At 52.2% G+C, this 18,058-nt stretch overlaps 2 protein-coding genes across 2 annotated transcripts; both read right to left on the reverse strand.

Annotated features, from left to right (window-relative positions):
• Window positions 1-1,018: 1,018 nt before the first annotated feature.
• ITPA (inosine triphosphatase) lies at window positions 1,019-10,215 on the reverse strand. The gene is given in 9 exon segments (XM_074954429.1): window positions 1,019-1,551; window positions 2,456-2,532; window positions 3,543-3,658; window positions 4,734-4,765; window positions 6,732-6,805; window positions 9,184-9,248; window positions 9,348-9,405; window positions 10,008-10,182; window positions 10,184-10,215. Coding segments are annotated over 9 exon segments (753 nt in total). The 3' UTR covers window positions 1,019-1,427.
• Window positions 10,216-11,829: 1,614 nt separating this feature from the next.
• On the reverse strand, window positions 11,830-13,705 carry BORCS6 (BLOC-1 related complex subunit 6). Its single transcript, XM_074954431.1, has one exon. The coding sequence runs from the start codon at window positions 13,580-13,582 to the stop codon at window positions 12,866-12,868; it is 717 nt and encodes a 238-aa protein (XP_074810532.1). The 5' UTR covers window positions 13,583-13,705; the 3' UTR covers window positions 11,830-12,865.
• Between the last annotated feature and the right edge of the window lie 4,353 nt (window positions 13,706-18,058).

Raw genomic sequence — 18,058 nt, forward strand, 5'->3', positions numbered from 1 at the left:
ATACTGGCAGTAGAATGATTGTTCCTAATCAGGTGAAGAATCTGGGCAAAGCCAAACAGAAACCACAAAGATGTCTGTACACCAATGCAAGAGCCTGGGTGACAAAACAGATGAATTAGAACTACTGACGCAGGAAGGGAAACCAGATATTACAGGGATAACAGAAACATGGTGGACTAGTCATGAGTGGAGTACAGCTATTGAAGGGCATGTGCCATAGGTCCTGACTCTCTGGAGCACCCATGGGGAAACAATGGTAGGTACTCAGCACCTACTGGCAGCCCCGCTGATCAGTTCCTCCCCCTCGCCCCAGCGCCTCCTGCCCACCACGATCAGCTGTTCAGCAGCGGGCAGGAGGTGCTCGGAGGAGGGGCAGAACATGGCAGGAATAGGCTGACCGGGGGCAGGAAGAGGCAGAGTAGGGGTGGGACCAGCTCTGGGGCGGAGCGTGGGTCGAGCACCCTGTGGAAAATGACAAAGTCAGCGCCTGTGGTATGCGCTGTTCAGGAAAGACAGAAATAAAGGCAAAAGTGGTGGAGGTGCAGAGGGGAGGCGCAAGGGCACAGCAGGCTCAGAGGAGGGGGTGGGAAGGGGTGGTGATGGGAAGTACACAGCAAACTAGCGCTGTAAATTTAATCTGGATGTGGTAGTGACCTTTGCATCACACTTTCATGTCATTAGACAAGCTGTCAGATACTTTTCACAGGCATTTTAGCCATCAGGATTACAATACACAAAGGGGAAATGATCGTCATTTTTCCCCCTGATCTTGTGCAACGACCAACTGACTGATCTTCCCATCACCACCCAAAAAAATCCTGTTGATAGGGCAACAGCATAGGGGAGAACAGAAGAGGCAGGGTGAGCTGCACAAACGCCACTGGCCTGGGACAAGCTGTGGGATAACGCGAACACCAGACTCTGTATCCAGTGCACTTCAGCCCCTAAAAATCAGTGTAGACCCACTGGCTTCTTCAGGCTCCTCAGAAGCAACAAAAGGAAGCAGAAAACCATCCCGGTTTTAAAGTGGGCAGCTTTATTCTACATAGACAGTACAGACAACCACAAATGGACCCCACATCTCACATACAACTCTCTGTAAAAGTCTGGTGTCCCCAAGGGCACATCTTCATTGCAATCAGAGACTCGCGGCTGGCCTGGGTCAGCCGACTTGGGGTCATGGGGTTCGGGCTGCAGGGCTAAAAATGGCACTGGAAATGTTCAGACCCGGCTGGAGCCCAGGCTCCGAAAACCAGCGAGGGGGGAAGGTCTTGGAGCCAGGCTCCAGCCCGAGCCCAGGCAACTACACTGCAAGTTTTAGTCCCACACCCCAAGCCCCGCGAGCCTGAGTCAATCAAGCCAGGCTCCGAGGCTCGGTGCCGTGGGGTATTTATTGCAGTGTGGACGTAGCCCAAGACAGCGGAAGCCTAACTGGGAGTGGAGGTGGCTTCTGCTGGGTTATTCTGCTGACTGAAGTAGCCGGAGAGCTCTTTGAGTGCTCTGTAGCGATGAGAGATGGAGTTCTTCACTGCCTTGGGTAGCTCAGCATACCTGGGGAGGAGGAGAAAACAGGAATGGCCAAAATCCCAACCAAGAGTCTAAACCATGGTTTACTTGGTAACTGCGTGCTCCTGTGTTCCAGCGGCCTGTTGAGAAGCTGAGACCGCTCCCTTCACCGGCTAGTGTAATGCCAGGCCTTAGAGATGCCGCTGGTGACAGACCAGATACGTGCATTCTGTAGCTGTTACATTCCTTTGCAGAAGTGGTTCCCTTGGCCTGCTTTGTACGTGCAGATTAGGGCGCCCTCTGTTGACTCTGGGCTTTACTTCGGCACCAAATTTTGTCACATAATTTCTACTTGGGAGTCAAGCAGGCTCTCTTGTCAGGCTTAACTCACTGAGCCCTTTGTCATCTTATTCAGAGGGCAAGGAATTGAGTGCAGCTCAGTTCCCAAAGGAGAGTCAGACCCTGGGCCTGGGTCTCCATTGTCCTGGACTTGTGCAGTCATTTGCCCTAGTGCAAGGCCACCTCTGTCCATTTATTTAACAACACTACTCTAGGCAGGCTGATGCAGCTCACTTAAAGTCAGAGTCAATAAAAACCATATCTGACTCCTACAGCAGTCCACTAACTAGCAGCAGCTACTAGAAACAAGAGCAGAACCGTCCCTGCATCTCTCCAAAGTCTGTGAGGAGTCCTAGGGTGGGAAACAGTTCATTAGAAACACGCTGCACACTCAGGTCTTCTGCCCTACAGGCTTGAGACAGTCTGAGCTGTGAGGTTCCGAGCCACGTCCCCCATGGTCAAAGCTGTTCAGATGTAAAATTCTGCTTTAAGCCCATCTCAACTTCCCTCTGGCAGAGTTCACTGTAAGTGGGTTCCACCTGATGCATTAACAGAACCTTTGGTTTCTTGATTTTCTTAAGTAAAGAATTAAAGGCAAAGAGTCACTTACGTCTGGTCATAACCGTCAGGCTGAAAGCAAGGATCCCAGCCAAAGTCTCTGGGGCCTCTGGGTTCAACAATGCGACCCTGCCAATTCGAGGAGGAAGAAGAAATAAGAGGTTTCTTTCTCAGCACTGCTCTGCCACATTTACATTCCAGATCATTACACGTGGAAAAATGAACCTCTTATATTTTAGACCTCTGCTTTGTGAAACCACCAAAAGCTACAAGATTGTTTAGCATTCCCGCAAAACAAGGCCAAGGTAAACAACTAGGACTTCTTGATTTAGTGCTCCATCTTCTTACGTCCATGCCGCAGGCAGACAGACCTCCTGCACTGCTCTCCACCTTCCCCTGGCAGGCCTGCTCAACATACACATCCCAGGGCGTTGAGGCTTCAGGACTCCGCCCCCAATAAGAATTCCTGACTGTCTGAAGGATAAACTAGCAAACAGGCATAGGAGCAGGAGAGAGCAACTGCAACAAGATTTAAGGCTGGCTGGAGAAAACTCTGGGCATGGATGGTGGAGAAGACCGGTCACTTCTGTGCTTCTCAGTACCAGCAAGATGTAGCCATATTAGAGGGAGTTCGGAGAAGAGCAACCACATATCCAAATGAAAACGATAGGGTCTGGAAAGACGGACATCTGAGGAAAGGGTTAACTATGTGCAGCTGAGTGATGGGGCTTGGAGCACCACTACCAGCTCACTGAAACGGTGCAGCCACACATTCTGCTCCTAGCATTAAAGGGCTTGGACGGCTGAAGAGCCACCAGGCTCAGGAGTGGAGACAAGAGAACTTGGAGGATCATTCAGAACCTTCAACCAACGTTTTCAAACTCAGGTGCCCCTCGGCACCACAATGAGTAGCCCGATCTCCAGACGTGCTGAGTATCCACATCTCCCACTGAAGTCTTTGGGAATTGCAGCGGCTCAGCAACCCTGGAAAAATCAGGCCATTTATGTAGGTAACTAAATATGGATGTAGGTGGCCAAGATGAGCCCCATGCGAATTAGTGCTGTTAACGGACTCACGTTACAAGCCCCCTCACTCCCATCTGCAGAGGCTTCTTTTGCACAGTGATCTGAATACCTACACAAGTTTGGCCTTTGAACAGCTTCACCGGGTCCTCCGGGTTTCCAGTGCTGAATGCAAAGGTGCAAAGAGCATAAGCAGACTTGTCTTCAAACCCCGCTAACAGCTTGTACAGACCTAAGCAACAGAAGAAGGATTCCATCATCTCCACGTTTCATTCGGCACACAGCACAACTGACAAGAGGCAATCTGCGATGAGCGAGGGGAGGGGGAACCCCAAACAGATAACATTTTGTGCCCCCGTGGCAGGCCTCCCACAGACTGCATCCACACTCACAAGGGTGAAGGAGTATTACCGGGATTAAGTAGGGAATGGGGTGTCTCACGGGTATTTCAGGAGACTGGTGATCAGGATTCCTGGACTCTGTTCATGTGTTTTCCACAGAATCCATGCAAGGGGGCTTAATGAATGTTTTTGAAGTGTTTTGCAACGCCTAGATGAGATGCTACATAACTGCCTAGGATAATGGTTTTATTCATCTGATACTAAAGGTTACATCTCCTGTCACTTGGGGTCAGTCTGTTTCCCATTGTCCATACTTGTGACAGCATTATGCAGCAGAGAGGGAGCTCCCAGAGTGTAGTCAGAAGAGCAGGCAAAGAAGGGGAGTTTGGTGGTACTAGAGGGACATGAGGTGGGTGACAGGAAGATCAGATCAGTAAAAAGGAGATCAGGAAGGCACATACAGGGGATGGATGGATTTTGGATAGGTTGGAAAAGAAGTGACAGGATTCAGTAATAGTCTAGATGTGAGGAGGGGAAAGGAAAGAGGGGTGACACCAAGGTTGTACTACTGTGTTGCCATGCTGAACTGATAACTACAGGGCAATTAGGAAGAGCAGTCATCAGTACCAAGACAGATATGACTCTGAAGAGAGTGGGAGAGGTAGATTTGGGAATCATCGGCACAGAGATGGCTGCTGAAGCTATCAGAGCAGATGATCTTACTCACTGATAAGGTGGAGATGGAGCAAAGGGAGGGGCTAAGGGCAGAACATGATGGGACACATGGAGACCATGAGGAATGGGGAGAAGTGAGCGGTCCCAGAGATGGCAAAGCAACCAGTCAAGTGCAGAGCCATGAAAGCCCAGAGAGGAAAGGGATTCATTTCACATTATTGCTAGGTTGCACAGGAGCATGTGATTCTGAACAGCAAATCCCATTCAGAGCAGTAATTCGAAGGGAAATACCTTCTGGTTTTAACTTCTCTAGAAACCATTTTCTGAAACGTAAGAAGAGAACACAAGTGTCAGGAGCAGGGTTATTTTCTGCCATTGTCATCAACAATGGAAATATGTCCAGCGCAACATTCTAGGTCGGATTTCTCTCTGCACAGGTTTCCTAGCACTATGAATCCCTGTTGAACTTGCACTGTTTAGTAAACCTTACTCCGGGCTATATATTAACAAACATTATGAAATGCAGACTTAGACCCCAAGCCAGCAAGTTACAGACCCCCGTGGGTCATACTAAATCAATGGGTCTCCTCCCTGGGCTAGGGGTCAACTTGCATGGAGTTCATTGCAGGGTTGGGGCCTATTTCTTAAAGAACTGAGTCTGTGGCTCTTTAGCCCAAGATTCTACTCCAGTACTTTTGCTATTCAGATTACATGCCAGTCTGTTGTGCCGTACCACCCAGCACGTATGTTCAATACTTTAGCGAGGAAGCATAGTCTAATGGTTAAAGCAGAGGACCCAAGACACCTGGGTTCTTTTCCTGAGTTGCTGTACAATTTGGGGGAAATCACTTAAGCTCTCCATGCGGTAGCAATTGCCCCTGTAAAATGGGAAGAATACCTACCTCGCATAGGTGAGTTTGTAAAATACTTGGGAGCTCTTTGAATAAAGAGAACTATAAAAGCGCTAAGTATTCCAGAGGCCAAATGTTCAGAAGCGTAATTCCCACAAATGAGCACTGAGATAGTAAAAAAAAAATCCTTCATTTTAAGATTTTTTTTCCTCCTCTCAGAATCATTAAGCCAATTAACTCACATCTGGGGAGTGATCATTTGCCCAGTTTTGTTGTAAGAAATAAAGATGAGTTACAGAAGTACATAATCACATTCCGCCTTCCATGTTTTCTGCCCTAGTAACCTGAACAAGCAGAGCAAATTGTGGAGAAATTGCAAAACTAAAAAGCAGTGCCAAGAGCTATAGTAGGACTTTGCTAGAGGAGTTATGAGTAAGGCTGCGGTTCGGTCATGGATTCCGTAACTTTCTGGGAACTCCAGGACTTCCACAGCTGCAGCAGCTGGTGGGGCTGGCCCCAGGGCTGCCTGAGCAGCCGGCCCCAGGGCCGCCGGAAGAGCAGTCAATGTGGCTGGCCACTGGAGCAGCAGCAGTTCTGGGGCTGTCCCAGAGCAGTGGTCCCGGGGGGCCTCAGAGCAGCGGGTGGGGTCAGCAGTCAGCCCCAACTGCCAGAGCAGGGGTCAGCCATTGGCCCCTGGTGCTCCCCTGAAGCAGCAGTCCCTCGGGCCCCCCCAGAGCAGCTAAGATTTAGCCAGGGGTATTTATAATAAAAGTCAGGGACAGGTCACGGCCCGTGAATTTTTGTTTACTGCCTGTGACCTGTCCATGATTTTCACTAAAAATACCCGTGACTAAACCTTAGCCTTAGTTATGAGCGATTAAATTTAGAAATCTTGTTACCAGTTGAACTACAGCAGCCTCCAGGGTCCCATTATACAATAAAATAAATCCAGCGATTTGAATTAACAAAACTCTGAAGCTCTTTCTCTACTGAAGTGGCAGAATGGACAAAATTCCTCCCCTGATGACTTCAGAGTAGTTACACAAAGGATGAGTTTGGTCCAATCACTTTAAACCATCATTTCAGTTTAAGAGCCCAACCCTGCAAATGACGCCCGTGCTACGTTTGGAGGGCATGGATCAGCCTCCAGGGATTCCTTTGCAGGGCCAGTAGCTGGGAGTAAATCAGGCCACTGAGCTGTTCAATCTATCCCATGCACTACGCACGACGTGCAAAGCAGGGACCAGGTGAGTACAAATCCCTTCCCCATTGCCCCGCTCTTCAGGACGAAGCTGCAGGAGCTAGAACAGCAAACAAGAGGAGAGAGAGTTCTGCTGATGGGATTTGGAGAGCCCCCAGGACTCGCATCTCAAAAACCCACAGCCCCAGTCAAACCGCAATACAGGAAAGAACTACACGCATATTCACTCCTACTTACATATATGGTCCTGGGAGGCCCCCCAAGGCATTGAAACACAAACAAGTATCTTCTACTATAACAGGTCCCTGAATCTGCAGAGGGAAGTCAAAAAAAAACAGAAATATTAGATCTAAGGGGAAGGCACCCTCTCCTAAACTGCCTTTTAGGTTACAATCCATTATGGTTCCACATGATGTTAGAGGCTTCATAAAAACACAGCATCCATTAAAGCGCCTTAAATCGGAGGCTAAGAGAACAAGCGATGAACCCTGTGCTCCACACCTGCAGTTAAAAGGGGCACTACCACGGCAGAGAGAATAAGCTTTCCTTTGGAAGTCTGAGGAGAACTAATCTAAAGCATTCATATGGGTATCGCGCTCATTGGGGGGCCAGTGCCGGAGGAACCTAACATGCGGGGGGCTGCATTTGCACAGTCCTGGCTTTCATCGGAGCCCAAGGCCTAACTGGCTTCTTGAGTCTGAAAGAAATCTGCACCTGCGCTCTTTGGATGACAACCTGCCACTGGCTGGTGGAGAACTACCTCATTGCCACCCAAATGATAAGAGGGGAACAAAGGCACTGACCCCGTACCTGCAATTGGGGCGCCGGAACAGCAGGTCCATGCAGCCATAGCCCCATCACTTTTAAAAGAGGGAGGGCAACGTCCTCCCACTTTTTACTGGCCGTAGGACGTGTGGAAAGAAGCGAGCAGGGGCTGGGTTCTTAGTGGGAAGAGGCGGGGCAAGGGCGGGGCCTCGGGGAAGAGGCAAGACAGGGCCTCGGGAAAGAGGTGGGGCAAGGGCGGGGCCTCGGGGAAGAGGCAGGGCAGGGCAGGGCCTCAATGAAGAGGCGGGGCAAGGCCTCGGCAGAAAGGGGTGGGGCACAGGATGAAGGGACAGTGCAAGGGTGGGGCCTAGGAGAAATAGGTGGTGCCAGTGGCCCCCCCATACACACACATTTTTAAGGAGCTTTTGCTGCTCCTGCCCGCAATAGGTACAGCAACTCCTGACTTAACGTCATCCCGGTTAACATTGTTTCATTGTAACATTGCTGATCAATTAGGAAACATGCTCGTTTAAAGTTGTGCAATGTTCCCTTATAACGTTGTTTGGCAGTCGCCTGCTTTGTCCACTGCTTGCAGGAAGAGCAGCCCGTTGCAGTTAGATGGTGGGGGCTTGGACCTTGGGTGGACCAGCAGCCCCCTGCATCAGCTCCCTGCTCCCCTAAGTTCCCTGTGCAGCAGCCACCCTATGCCGGGCAGTTCAGCTGTCCCTCCCCCCACTGCCTTCTGCTGCTCCTGCCCTCTGCCTTGGAGCTACTCCTGGGAGCCTCCTGCTTCCTGTGGGGGGGGCAGGGCAAGAGGGTGCTAATGTCAGGGTGTCCCCCTCCCCCCACTCCTGCCCCCCATCTCCACAGAGCAGTGGGGGGGGACACGACAGGGATCAGGAAGGAGGGAGCTTGCTGGCAGCAGCCGCTGTCTCAATTTGCTGATCTACTTAAACAGGCAGTGTACTTAGAGTGGGGTCAGCATACTTAAAGGGGCAATGCGCCTTTCTCTCTCACACTGTGTCTCTGTCTGCCATGCTGTCTCCCCTCCCTCCATTCATGCTGCCTTGTAGAGTGTGAGGCTGCATTAACAACATGTTAACCCTTGAGGGCTCAGTGGAGTGCTTGTTCATCATTTAGCAGTGAGGCATCCCCTGGGAAATATCCCACCCTCTGACTTCACCACCTCAACCAAGCTTCACAATCATCATTGCTATGTACAGTATTAAACTATTTGTTTAAAAATTATACTGTGGATATGTGTGTATATATATATATATATATATATATATATATATATATATATATATATTTTTTTTCCCTGGAACCTAACCCACCCTATTTACATTCATTCTTATGGCGAAACTGGATTCACTTAACATTGTTTCGCTTAAAGTAGCATTTTTCAGGAACATACCTACAACGTTGAGCGAGGAATTACTGTACCTAGTAACAGTGGCAGCCTCTGTTCTAGGGATGTGAGAGGCCAGAGCTCTGTGGATGGACACTCTACCCTTCACCATGTCCCTGCTCTACCGGATTGGAAGACGAGAATACTAATCATCTAGGACAGAGCCAGTTGTAGGAATGTTCTGCCAAAGAAACTGAGCAGACCTCACTCTCAGTCCTAGAGATCAATGGGATCAGGCCAGGGAAGGGCCTTTGCCGCGGAAGACCCCGTTTATGACCCTTTCTCATATGGGCTTCCATTGGAATGTCTCTGTAGCTATATTCAAATCTTCTACGTCCTTTTTGTTGGCACCAGTCAGCCCATGGCCATTTAATTCCCCAACAACCCTGTGCCAAACGGGTGGGTTGTCATGCAGTGGGTAACAGCTGGGCCATTTAGCCTAAACTCTTCGTTAATCTGTATTCATTTTTGACTTACACCTGTGGAAGTGGGAAAAGCAGAAAAGGACATGACCTGATTTGCAGCTTCCCGACATTTCTGAATGGAGATCTCGTCTGGCTCCCCTTGGTATTCTGGCACTGCAACAACAACAGGAGGGATTATTGCAGGGGGAGGGTTGGCCAATGGCTGCTGAAATGTTACTGTTTAACGAGTGAGAAACAAAGTCACGGGCTTACAGTCAATTTTTTTTGCGACCAGTCTGTAGGGAAACGCATCCCCGAGGATCTGAAGGACCTGTTGGGAACAAGACAGCGGCTGTTCAGCAAGCTCTGCGGGTGGGGGACAGCACTTAACCCAGTGTGTGAGATACTGGGGGGCAGTTTGGTCCCATCTCTCCCAGCCACAGGGGCTCTCACCACCCGCCTCAGACCCAGCCGCTATGGGGGGGTGGCAGGAAGTTGGCAGCAGGGCGGGCGCTGGGCAGCGCCGGATGGGAGCAGTGTTTGGCCAGGACCAGGGATGGCGAGGGGGGACTCGCTCTAAGGCTCCCACCAGGCTCTGGTTCAGGGGAGCGGGCCCGCCCCCCCGACGGGGCTCGTCCGGTGACAGGTTCAGCGTCGGGAGCGTCCCCAGGGCAGCGACAGTCCCGGCGGTTGCGGCCGCGGGAGGCCGAGCCACAGCCCGCCCTGCCGTTAACTCTGGAGCCTAACGATGGCTGCACGCGGAGCGGCCGGGCAGTGACAGCAAGGGGGGGGCTAGCTGCGGGGGCGGGAGGAAGCACCGCGGGCGGGAGGCGGCCCCGCCCCTCCTCCGGGAGCTGGCTGACACCGTGCTCACTCCGGTACGGTGGCCCCCTCCGTCCAATCCGCGCAGCTCCCTGCCCCCCCCGCCCCCACCTCCTCTAGCTTCTTGGCGTTGCCGGTCACGAACACCACGCTCCTCCCGGCGGCGGCCGCCATAACAGAGCCACAGCGCCTGCGCGCTGACCTGCCCATCACAGTCTCAGCGCCCGGCACCCAGGGCAACGCCCCCAGCCCCGCCCCGCGGGACCGGCCAATGAGAGGAGAGACCGCCGTGGGGACCGAAAGGAGCCCGGGTACGCATTTCCGCTGACGAAGGCGAGGGATGCTCGGGGACAAAACACTTCCGGTCTCCCAAGTTGCTGGAGCAGACCGGAAGCGCCTGTCTGCCCCACCCCACCCCGAGCTCTACGGCCCTGGAGGCCGGAAGTGCGGGGTCGGGTTGCTCCGGTAACCGATGCCTCGCCAGAGGGGGCGGGGGGCTGCGGAGACCCCGCAGGGCGATGCTGTTGCCCGGGTGTAACGCGGCCTCCCGCGCACGGCCGCGGCTCTGCTGTCTCTGCCGGGGGCTCCCCGGCCAGCCCCGCCCCCCAGGAACAGACCCTCTGCCGCCGTCGGGGCTGGGGGGTCGCTAGGGGTTTCACCGCCCCGCTGCCCTGCTTCGGGTTACCAACCTTCTATTGGCCCAAACCCAACACCCTCGCCCCGCCCCCTTCCGCGAGGCCCCGCCCCCCGCTCACTACGGTCCCCCGCGCTCGGGGGCTCGTTCTCCGCCACCCTCGCTCACGTTCCCCGGGCTGGGGCAGGGTTTTGGGGTACGGGAGGGGGTGAGAGGTTCAGGGTGTGGGAGGGGGCTCTGGGCTGGGGCAGGGTTTTGGGGTGCGGGGGGGCAGGGCTCTGGGGTGGGGCAGGGGATGAGGGGTTTTATGGTGCGGGGGGGCTGGGGGCCGGGCAATTCGCAGTGCGGGAGGGGGCTGCGGGTTGAGGCAGGGGGTTGGGGTGCAGGAGGGGGTGAGAGGTTCAGGGTGTGGGAGGGGGCTGTGGGCTGGGGCAAGGGGTTGAAGTGCAGGGGGGTGAGGGCTCTGGGGTGCAGGAGGGGGCTTGGGTTTGGGGGGGGGGCTCAGGGCTAAGGTAGGAGATTGGGGCCCAGGCTTACCTTGGGCGGCTCCCGGTCAGCAGCGGAGCAGGGCTAAGGCAGGCTCCCTGCCTGCCCTGGCACTGCGCTGTGCCTGGGAAGCTGCCAGCAGCTCCAGCTCCTAGGCGGGGGCAGGAGGCTCCATGGTGCACGCTGCTGTTGCCTGCAGGCACTGCCCCCCTCCAGCTCCCATTTGCCGGGAACTGGCCAATGGGAGTGCGGAATCGGTGCTCGGAATGGGGGCACCGCATGGAGCCCCATGGCCCCCCAGCCGAGGAGCCGGACCTGCTGGCAGCTTCCAGGGCACAGCGCGGTGCCCCAGGACAGGTAGGAACTAGCCTGCCTTAGCCCTGGAGCACCGCTGACCAGGCTTTTAATAGCCCGGTTGAGGGTGCTGACCAGAGCTGCCAGGGTCCTTTTTCAACCAGGTGTTCCGGTTGAAAATCAGACACATGGTCACCCTAGCCCTACTCCAGTTTGCGGGCTCCCACCGGGGGGGGGGGGACTCTTAGGCCCAGCTGCACATTCCCCCCACACTTCCGGGCTGCCCCTGGGCTGCTGGGGGGGATCCCTTCTGGGCCTAGTGGGGGTTCAGGCTCTGATCCCCTCCCGCTTCCACTCCTCTTTAGACCGGACTCCCCTGGGCTTTAGCAACGCACAGACAGAGGTGTGCCATTCCAGTAGGGTCTTACCAGGAGAGAAATGCCTTAGTGCACCAAGGGGCTGAGAGACTCAGAGCCAGGGGAGTTACTTAACACCTCTAGATGAGGAAACAGCTGAGAGCAGGAAGTTCCTGTCTTTATTAAGTTCCCCCCATACAGCATAGCCTGGCCCTCTCTGGAACTGGGGAAGGCCTTGGGGCTCTATAGCTAATTCTTTCTGTTCCCCAGATACACTGAAAGGAGCACTTCCATACCACATGCCAAATATTAAATACATGCAGCCCTGCTGTACTAAAACAAAGAAATTAACCAGTTGAAGGGTATAAGGTCCACAGAGCATAGGTACACAGCTGTCATTTCTTCCGTATTTAATATAGGTCACAGGTTAGGCTGCTAAATGTGGAAGCGAATGTGAGAGTCATCAGAGGTTTTGAGAGAGGATTCAGAATCTGCTTCTGAGCCGGCACCCTGCAAATCCACGTAGGGCAAACTCCTCAGCTGCTGAATACGGAGAGCATGGGAATTTCAAAACCACTCAGGGCTGGCCTTGTTCTTCACCCATTGAAATGAAAGGTAAACCTCCCCTTGACTTCAAAGGGAGCAAGGCAAGAGCAATGCTGGGCTCTTTTGAAAATAACACCAGGAAGCCTCAATAGCAGAAGTTCTTTCCTATGGACACATTTTAAGTTGTTTGGCAAATTGCAGAGTGGTTTTATTAAGTATAAATATTCTTATTTTACAGGGAAAGGTGAAATACACAGATGAGGGAATCCAGTTCACTATTCCTTGTCCAGCCGACAATTCTTCCCAGCTGGGATTTTGAAAGCAGCCCAACTCCCACTGAAGTTGGGTTCCTATTGAATTTGAGAGCATCATTCCCTTAGGGTCCTCTGAAATCCTGAGCATGCATCATCCCCTCTAACGAACAGAGAGGGTGGGAAATTTTCAAGTAATTGGTCAGGGGACATTAGCCCCTTTCAGACACATGCTCGGCAAAGCAGTGTCTGCTTTTAGTGTAACAGGCTTATGGCAGCACAAGACATGAAAGACACACACGACCACACACATTACATGTTCCCTTTTGGAGTTTGCAACCAGCACAGCGGTCCCCCTCCCCCGATAGCAACAAAGCAGCTGAGAAATGTTTTCCAGCGGCGCTACTTGCACAGTGACTCGAATATCTCCAGGGTCCTTTTGATCTCCCGGATCTGTTTGGCCAGGGCGTGGACCGGCTGCATGGAGCGGTCCAGCTCCTCGCAGCGGGCCATCAGGGTGTACATCCCTTTGATACTCATGTCTACGGACTCGCCCAAGCTGTCCACGGCGTCCCGGTAGGTCTGGATGTAGCCCACGCTCAGGGCCGTCATGTTCTGGATGCTGCCGTTCAAGCTCCTCATCATCTGGTCCACTTTGTGGGCCACCTCTTGGGTCAGGCGCTCCAGCTCCGTCAGCACCGCGGGGTCAATGGGGGGGATGTCGGCCGCTTTGCTCCGCCCCAGCCCTGGGAAGGGCTGGCCCGGGGGCTCCGGCTCCTCCAGGCTGCCCCGGGAGCTCAGCTTGATTTTCAGCTGCAGGTTGTTGGCCACGAAGTGGGTGAGGTCCCCGTCGTGGCTGACCGTCCCTTCCAGCTCCAGGGCGCTGGAGATGGTGGCGCGGCGCCCTTCCTGCGCCCGGCTGGCCCCGTACGCCTGGCTGATCCCATCCAAGCTGCGGCTGTCCAGCAGCCGCCCTCCGGCCAGCCTGTCCCCGGCGGCAGCCGCCTGCTGCCTCCGCGAGCCTTCCCGGCACGGATCCTCCCGGCTGGCCGCGGCCCCCGGGGCTTGGACGCGCACCTGGGCCATGATGTGCTGCGGCAGGCCTGCGCCCCTCTCCATGCTCCGGCCTGGGGCTTCCCAGCGCGCACAGGCCGGGAGAGCGCGGGAGGGGGGCAGAGGGACCGGAGGAGGAGCCTGGGGAGGGACGCGGGGAGAAAGCCAGCGATCCAGTCTGCCCACTTCCCTGCTTCCTCTGTGCACCTTTCCCAGAAGGAGGAGCGAGCTGCGGGCAGGGGGATCCCTGATTGGGCTCTCCCGGAGGCAAAGAGCAAATCACGAGGAGCAACACCAGGACAGGGGGAAGAGACGAGACAGGAGAGGGTGTGATTGAGAGGGGTGGGATGGGGAGAGAATAGGATGAGGAAAGAGAAAGTAGAAAAAAGAGACAGAAGAGGGATGGAGGGAGAAGAGGGGGAGGGGAAGGGTCACGGAAGTGAAGGGCAGATTCATGGATCTTAAGGCAGAAGGAATCTGATCATCTACCTTGACCTCCTTCATAGCATGGGCCCCAGAATCTCACCCAGTTGCCTCCGTATTGAGCCCAGTCACCTGAGTTTGCCTAAAGCAGTGGTTCTCAGCCAGGGCTAGGCAGAGGTCTTCGGGGGGGGGACACATCAACTCATCTCGATATTTGCCCAGTTTTACAACAGGCTACACAAAAAAGCACTAGCGAAGCCAGTACAGACTAAAATGTCACACAATGACGTGTTTATTCTGCTCTACATACTATACACTGAAATGTAAGTACAATATTTATATTCCATTTGATGAATTTTATAATGACATGGTAAAAATGAGAAAGTCCACAATTGTTCAGTACTAGTGTGGCTGGCGACACTTCTGTATTCTTATGTCTGATTTCGTAAGCAGTCAGAGCAGCAGGATGTATTTCCCTGGCAGGAGCCGGATAGAGCCTCTGGCATGGTGGGGAGAATGGGATCCTGCTACGGGGGACGAGGAAATGGGGGGGACAGAGCCCTGGCATGGTGGGGAGAATAGAGGATCCTGGTATGGGGAAATGGAGGGCACAGAGAACCCCTCACAGGGGGCACCCAACCCCTTGTGAGGGGAGGGAAATTGGGGGGTATAGGGGAAGGGGGCATACAGAGGCCCTGGCATTGCAGGGTTTGGGGGGTTGCAGGCAGACCTTGAAATAGAGAGGATGGGAGGAGGGCATCCAGGGATGGAGGGATACCAGGAGTCCCAGAGCTCATGCCCCTCTAGCGTATGTTTAGAAAACACAGTTATTTTGAACCCAGCTGTGATTCCTTCCGATTATTGTTGTGTAAAGAGCAAAAGATACAACACAGAAGAGAGAAGACATATTTGAGATCAGGAAGGATTTTTCCCCTGGGTCAGACAGACAGAGACCCTGGGGCCGTTTTTTGCCCTCCTCTGCAGCGTGGGCTCTGGTCACTTGCAGGCTTAAACTAGTGTAAATGGTGAATTCCCTGTAACTTGTAAGTCTTTAACTCATGGTTTGAGGACATCAGTAGCTCAGCCAGAGGTTAGGGGTCTATTACGGGAGGGCCGGGGGGAGGTTCTGTGGCTTGCAACATGCAGGATGATCCCTTCTGGCCTTAAAGTCTATGAGGTGTATTATGGTATTTCCTAAGGGCCCCAGTCATGGCCCAGGGTCCCACTGTGCTAGGCACTGTACAAACACAAAACAAAAATACATCCCCTGCCCCAAAGGGCATACAATATGAGTTTAAAGCAAAAGACAGCAGAGACAGACAGGGCAGTAAAAGGAACCAATGAGCTAATAATGGGTCACAGGATCAGCAGTGGTCTCAGCGCACCAGCAGTCTAACTGTTGTCGAGTTTTTTATAGGCATTGCAGCAAAGGAGTGTTTGGAGGAGGCATTTGAAGGAGAAGGAGGAAGAGGTAGTTTTGCGGATGTTTTTGGGGAGCTCCTCCCAAGCCTGAGGGGCAGCACATGAAAAAGCATAAAGGGGCTTGTTTGCGAATTTCATGAGTACACTGAATCATGGGCCAACCAGAGGAGGGAGTCGACCTCTTGGTGCTGAATGAAAGATGATAGGTAGCGTGGGGAATAAACATTGCAGTCTCTTGACAGTGAAGACAAGCAGCTCATGACTGACACGCTGGAGAAAGGGGAGCCAGTGGAGGGATTCAAAGAGAAGGGTGACACAGGCAAAGCGACTGGCTAGGAGAGCGATCTTTGCAGCAGCATTCTGAATGGAGACAAGCGGGGCAAGATCCCAGCAGCGTTCAGTCCTGATAGATAGGTGGGGGCTTGGGGAGGGCGGGTTGGATGGATGGATGGATAAATAAAGGGGTGTGTATGCGGATGGACATAGGGATGTGTATGGGTCAACAGATAGAGGTGAGTGTGTGGAGACAGGCAGATAGATAGGACTTGAGTCTCCCCAATATTACATACGTTTTGTATGAGTCCATTGGAACTGAGGTAACAGCCAAGAAACAGACCCCAATCTGTGGGGGTCTCCTTATCATTTTATGCCCTTCTCGTTCCATTCATGAAGTGAAATCCATTGACACCAGTGGGAGGTCTGCCATTCACTGCAGTGAGGCCAGGGTGTGACCCAGGGTCTGAAACTTTTCCCCCAACAAGGAAAGCCTGCAGGTGAGGTTCTGGGGCTCAGACCTAGCTCCAGGCCACAGCCCTGGCCTTGGCTGCCTGTTAGAAGAAAGGACTGGTTGATCTGTGTGTTTGGCTAAGATTCCTATGTCGGGTGGGTTTCGGACAGGTGAGGCAGTGGATGGGGTTTCCAGCGATGTGGGGTGCTAGGTGACCTCGCCCAGGCCAACTTTGCATGAACGTCCCAGACACAAGTCAATACTGCAAGGATCTGAACTAAAAACAAGGTGTATTAGGAGAAAAGAGGAGAAAGTCCTACTGTAAAGCAAACCCCACAGTTGGCAAACCAACCTAAGATATTAGACATGATTTACTGTGGAAGAGTCAGCATGGCTTTTGTAAATCTATTAGAATTCTTTGAGGTGGGTCAACAAACGTGTGAACAAGGGTGATCCAGTGGTTATAATATACTTAAATTTTCAGAAACCTTTGACAAGGTCCCTCACCAAAGGCTCTTAAGCAAAGTAAGCAGTCATGGGATAAAAGGGAAGTTTCTTTTGTGGATCAGTAACTGGTTAAAAGACAGGAAACAAAGGGTAGGAATAGATGGTCAGTTTTCAGAATGGAGAGAGGTAAACAGTGGTGTCCCCCAGGCGTCTGTACTGGGACCAGTACTGTTCAACATATTCATAAATGATCTGGAAAAAAGGGTAAAACAGTGAGGTGGCAACATTTGCAGATGCTACAAAATTACTCAAAATAGTTAAGTCCAAAGCAGACTGCAAAGAGTTACAAAGGGACCTCACAAGACTGGGTGACTGGGCAACAAAGTGGCAGATGAAATTCAATGTTGATACATGCAAAGTAGTGGATATTGGAAAACATAATCCAAACTATACGTACATAATGATGGGGGTCTAAATTAGCTGTGACCACTCAAGAAAGATCTTGGAGTCACTGTGGATAGTTCTCTGAAAACATCCACTCCATGTGCAGCGGCAGTCAAAAAAGGTAATAGAATGTTAGGAACCATTAGCAAAGGGATAGAGAACAAGACAGAAAATATCATACTGCCTCCATATAAATCCATGGTACGCCCACATCTTGAATACTGCATGCAGATCTGGTCACCCCATCTCAACAAGATATATTGAAATTCGAAAAAGTACAGAAAAGGGCAACAAAAATTATGAGGGGTAATGAACAACTTCCATATGAGGAGAGATTTAAAAGACTGGGACTTTTCAGCTTGGAAAAGAGATGACTAAGGGGGGATATGATAAAGGTCTATAAAACCATGAATTGTGTGGAAAAAGTGAATAAAGAAATGTTATTTACTCCTTCACATAACACAAGAACTAGGGGTCACCAAATGAAATTAACAGGCAGCAGGTTTAAAACAAACAAAAGGAAGTACTTCTTCACACAATGCACAGTCAACGTGTGGAACTCATTGCCAGGGGATGTTGTGAAGGCCAAAACCATAACAGGGTTAAAAAAAGAACTAGGTAAGTTCATGGAAGATAGATCCATCAATGGAGAACCCCATGCTCTGAGTGTCCCTAGCCTTTGTTTTCCAGAAGCTGGGAATGGACAACAGGGGATGGATGATTGCCTGCTCTGTTCATTCCCTTTGAAGCACCTGGCATTTGCCACTGTTGGAAGTAAGGATACTGGGCTAGATGGACCATTGATATGACCCAGTATGGCCGTTCTTAAGTTCTTATATGTGCAGCTGCCTATCCTTGAGGGGATCTGGGCTAATACAAACTACAAAGTGCATAAGGAGGTGGGGTGGGGGGAAAGGTAATCCCTAATTAATATAATTTTTTAAAATGCAATTACTGACCTGACATTGTCACGAAAATAAAGGAGGCTCAGAGTTGTGACATACAGAGGTACAATCCAGACCAGTGAGAGGCTGTGTCACCTGCCCCCCATGACTAGGGGGGCCTTGCAATGCCTTGCT

The sequence above is a fragment of the Natator depressus genome, chromosome 6, assembly GCF_965152275.1.
Source record: "Natator depressus isolate rNatDep1 chromosome 6, rNatDep2.hap1, whole genome shotgun sequence".
NCBI classification, from domain to species: Eukaryota; Metazoa; Chordata; order Testudines; family Cheloniidae; genus Natator; species Natator depressus.

Bases quoted from the DNA above. Each gene is read 5' to 3' on its own strand.
- BORCS6 (XM_074954431.1), bottom strand. From the start codon at position 13,582: ATGGAGAGGGGCGCAGGCCTGCCGCAGCACATCATGGCCCAGGTGCGC.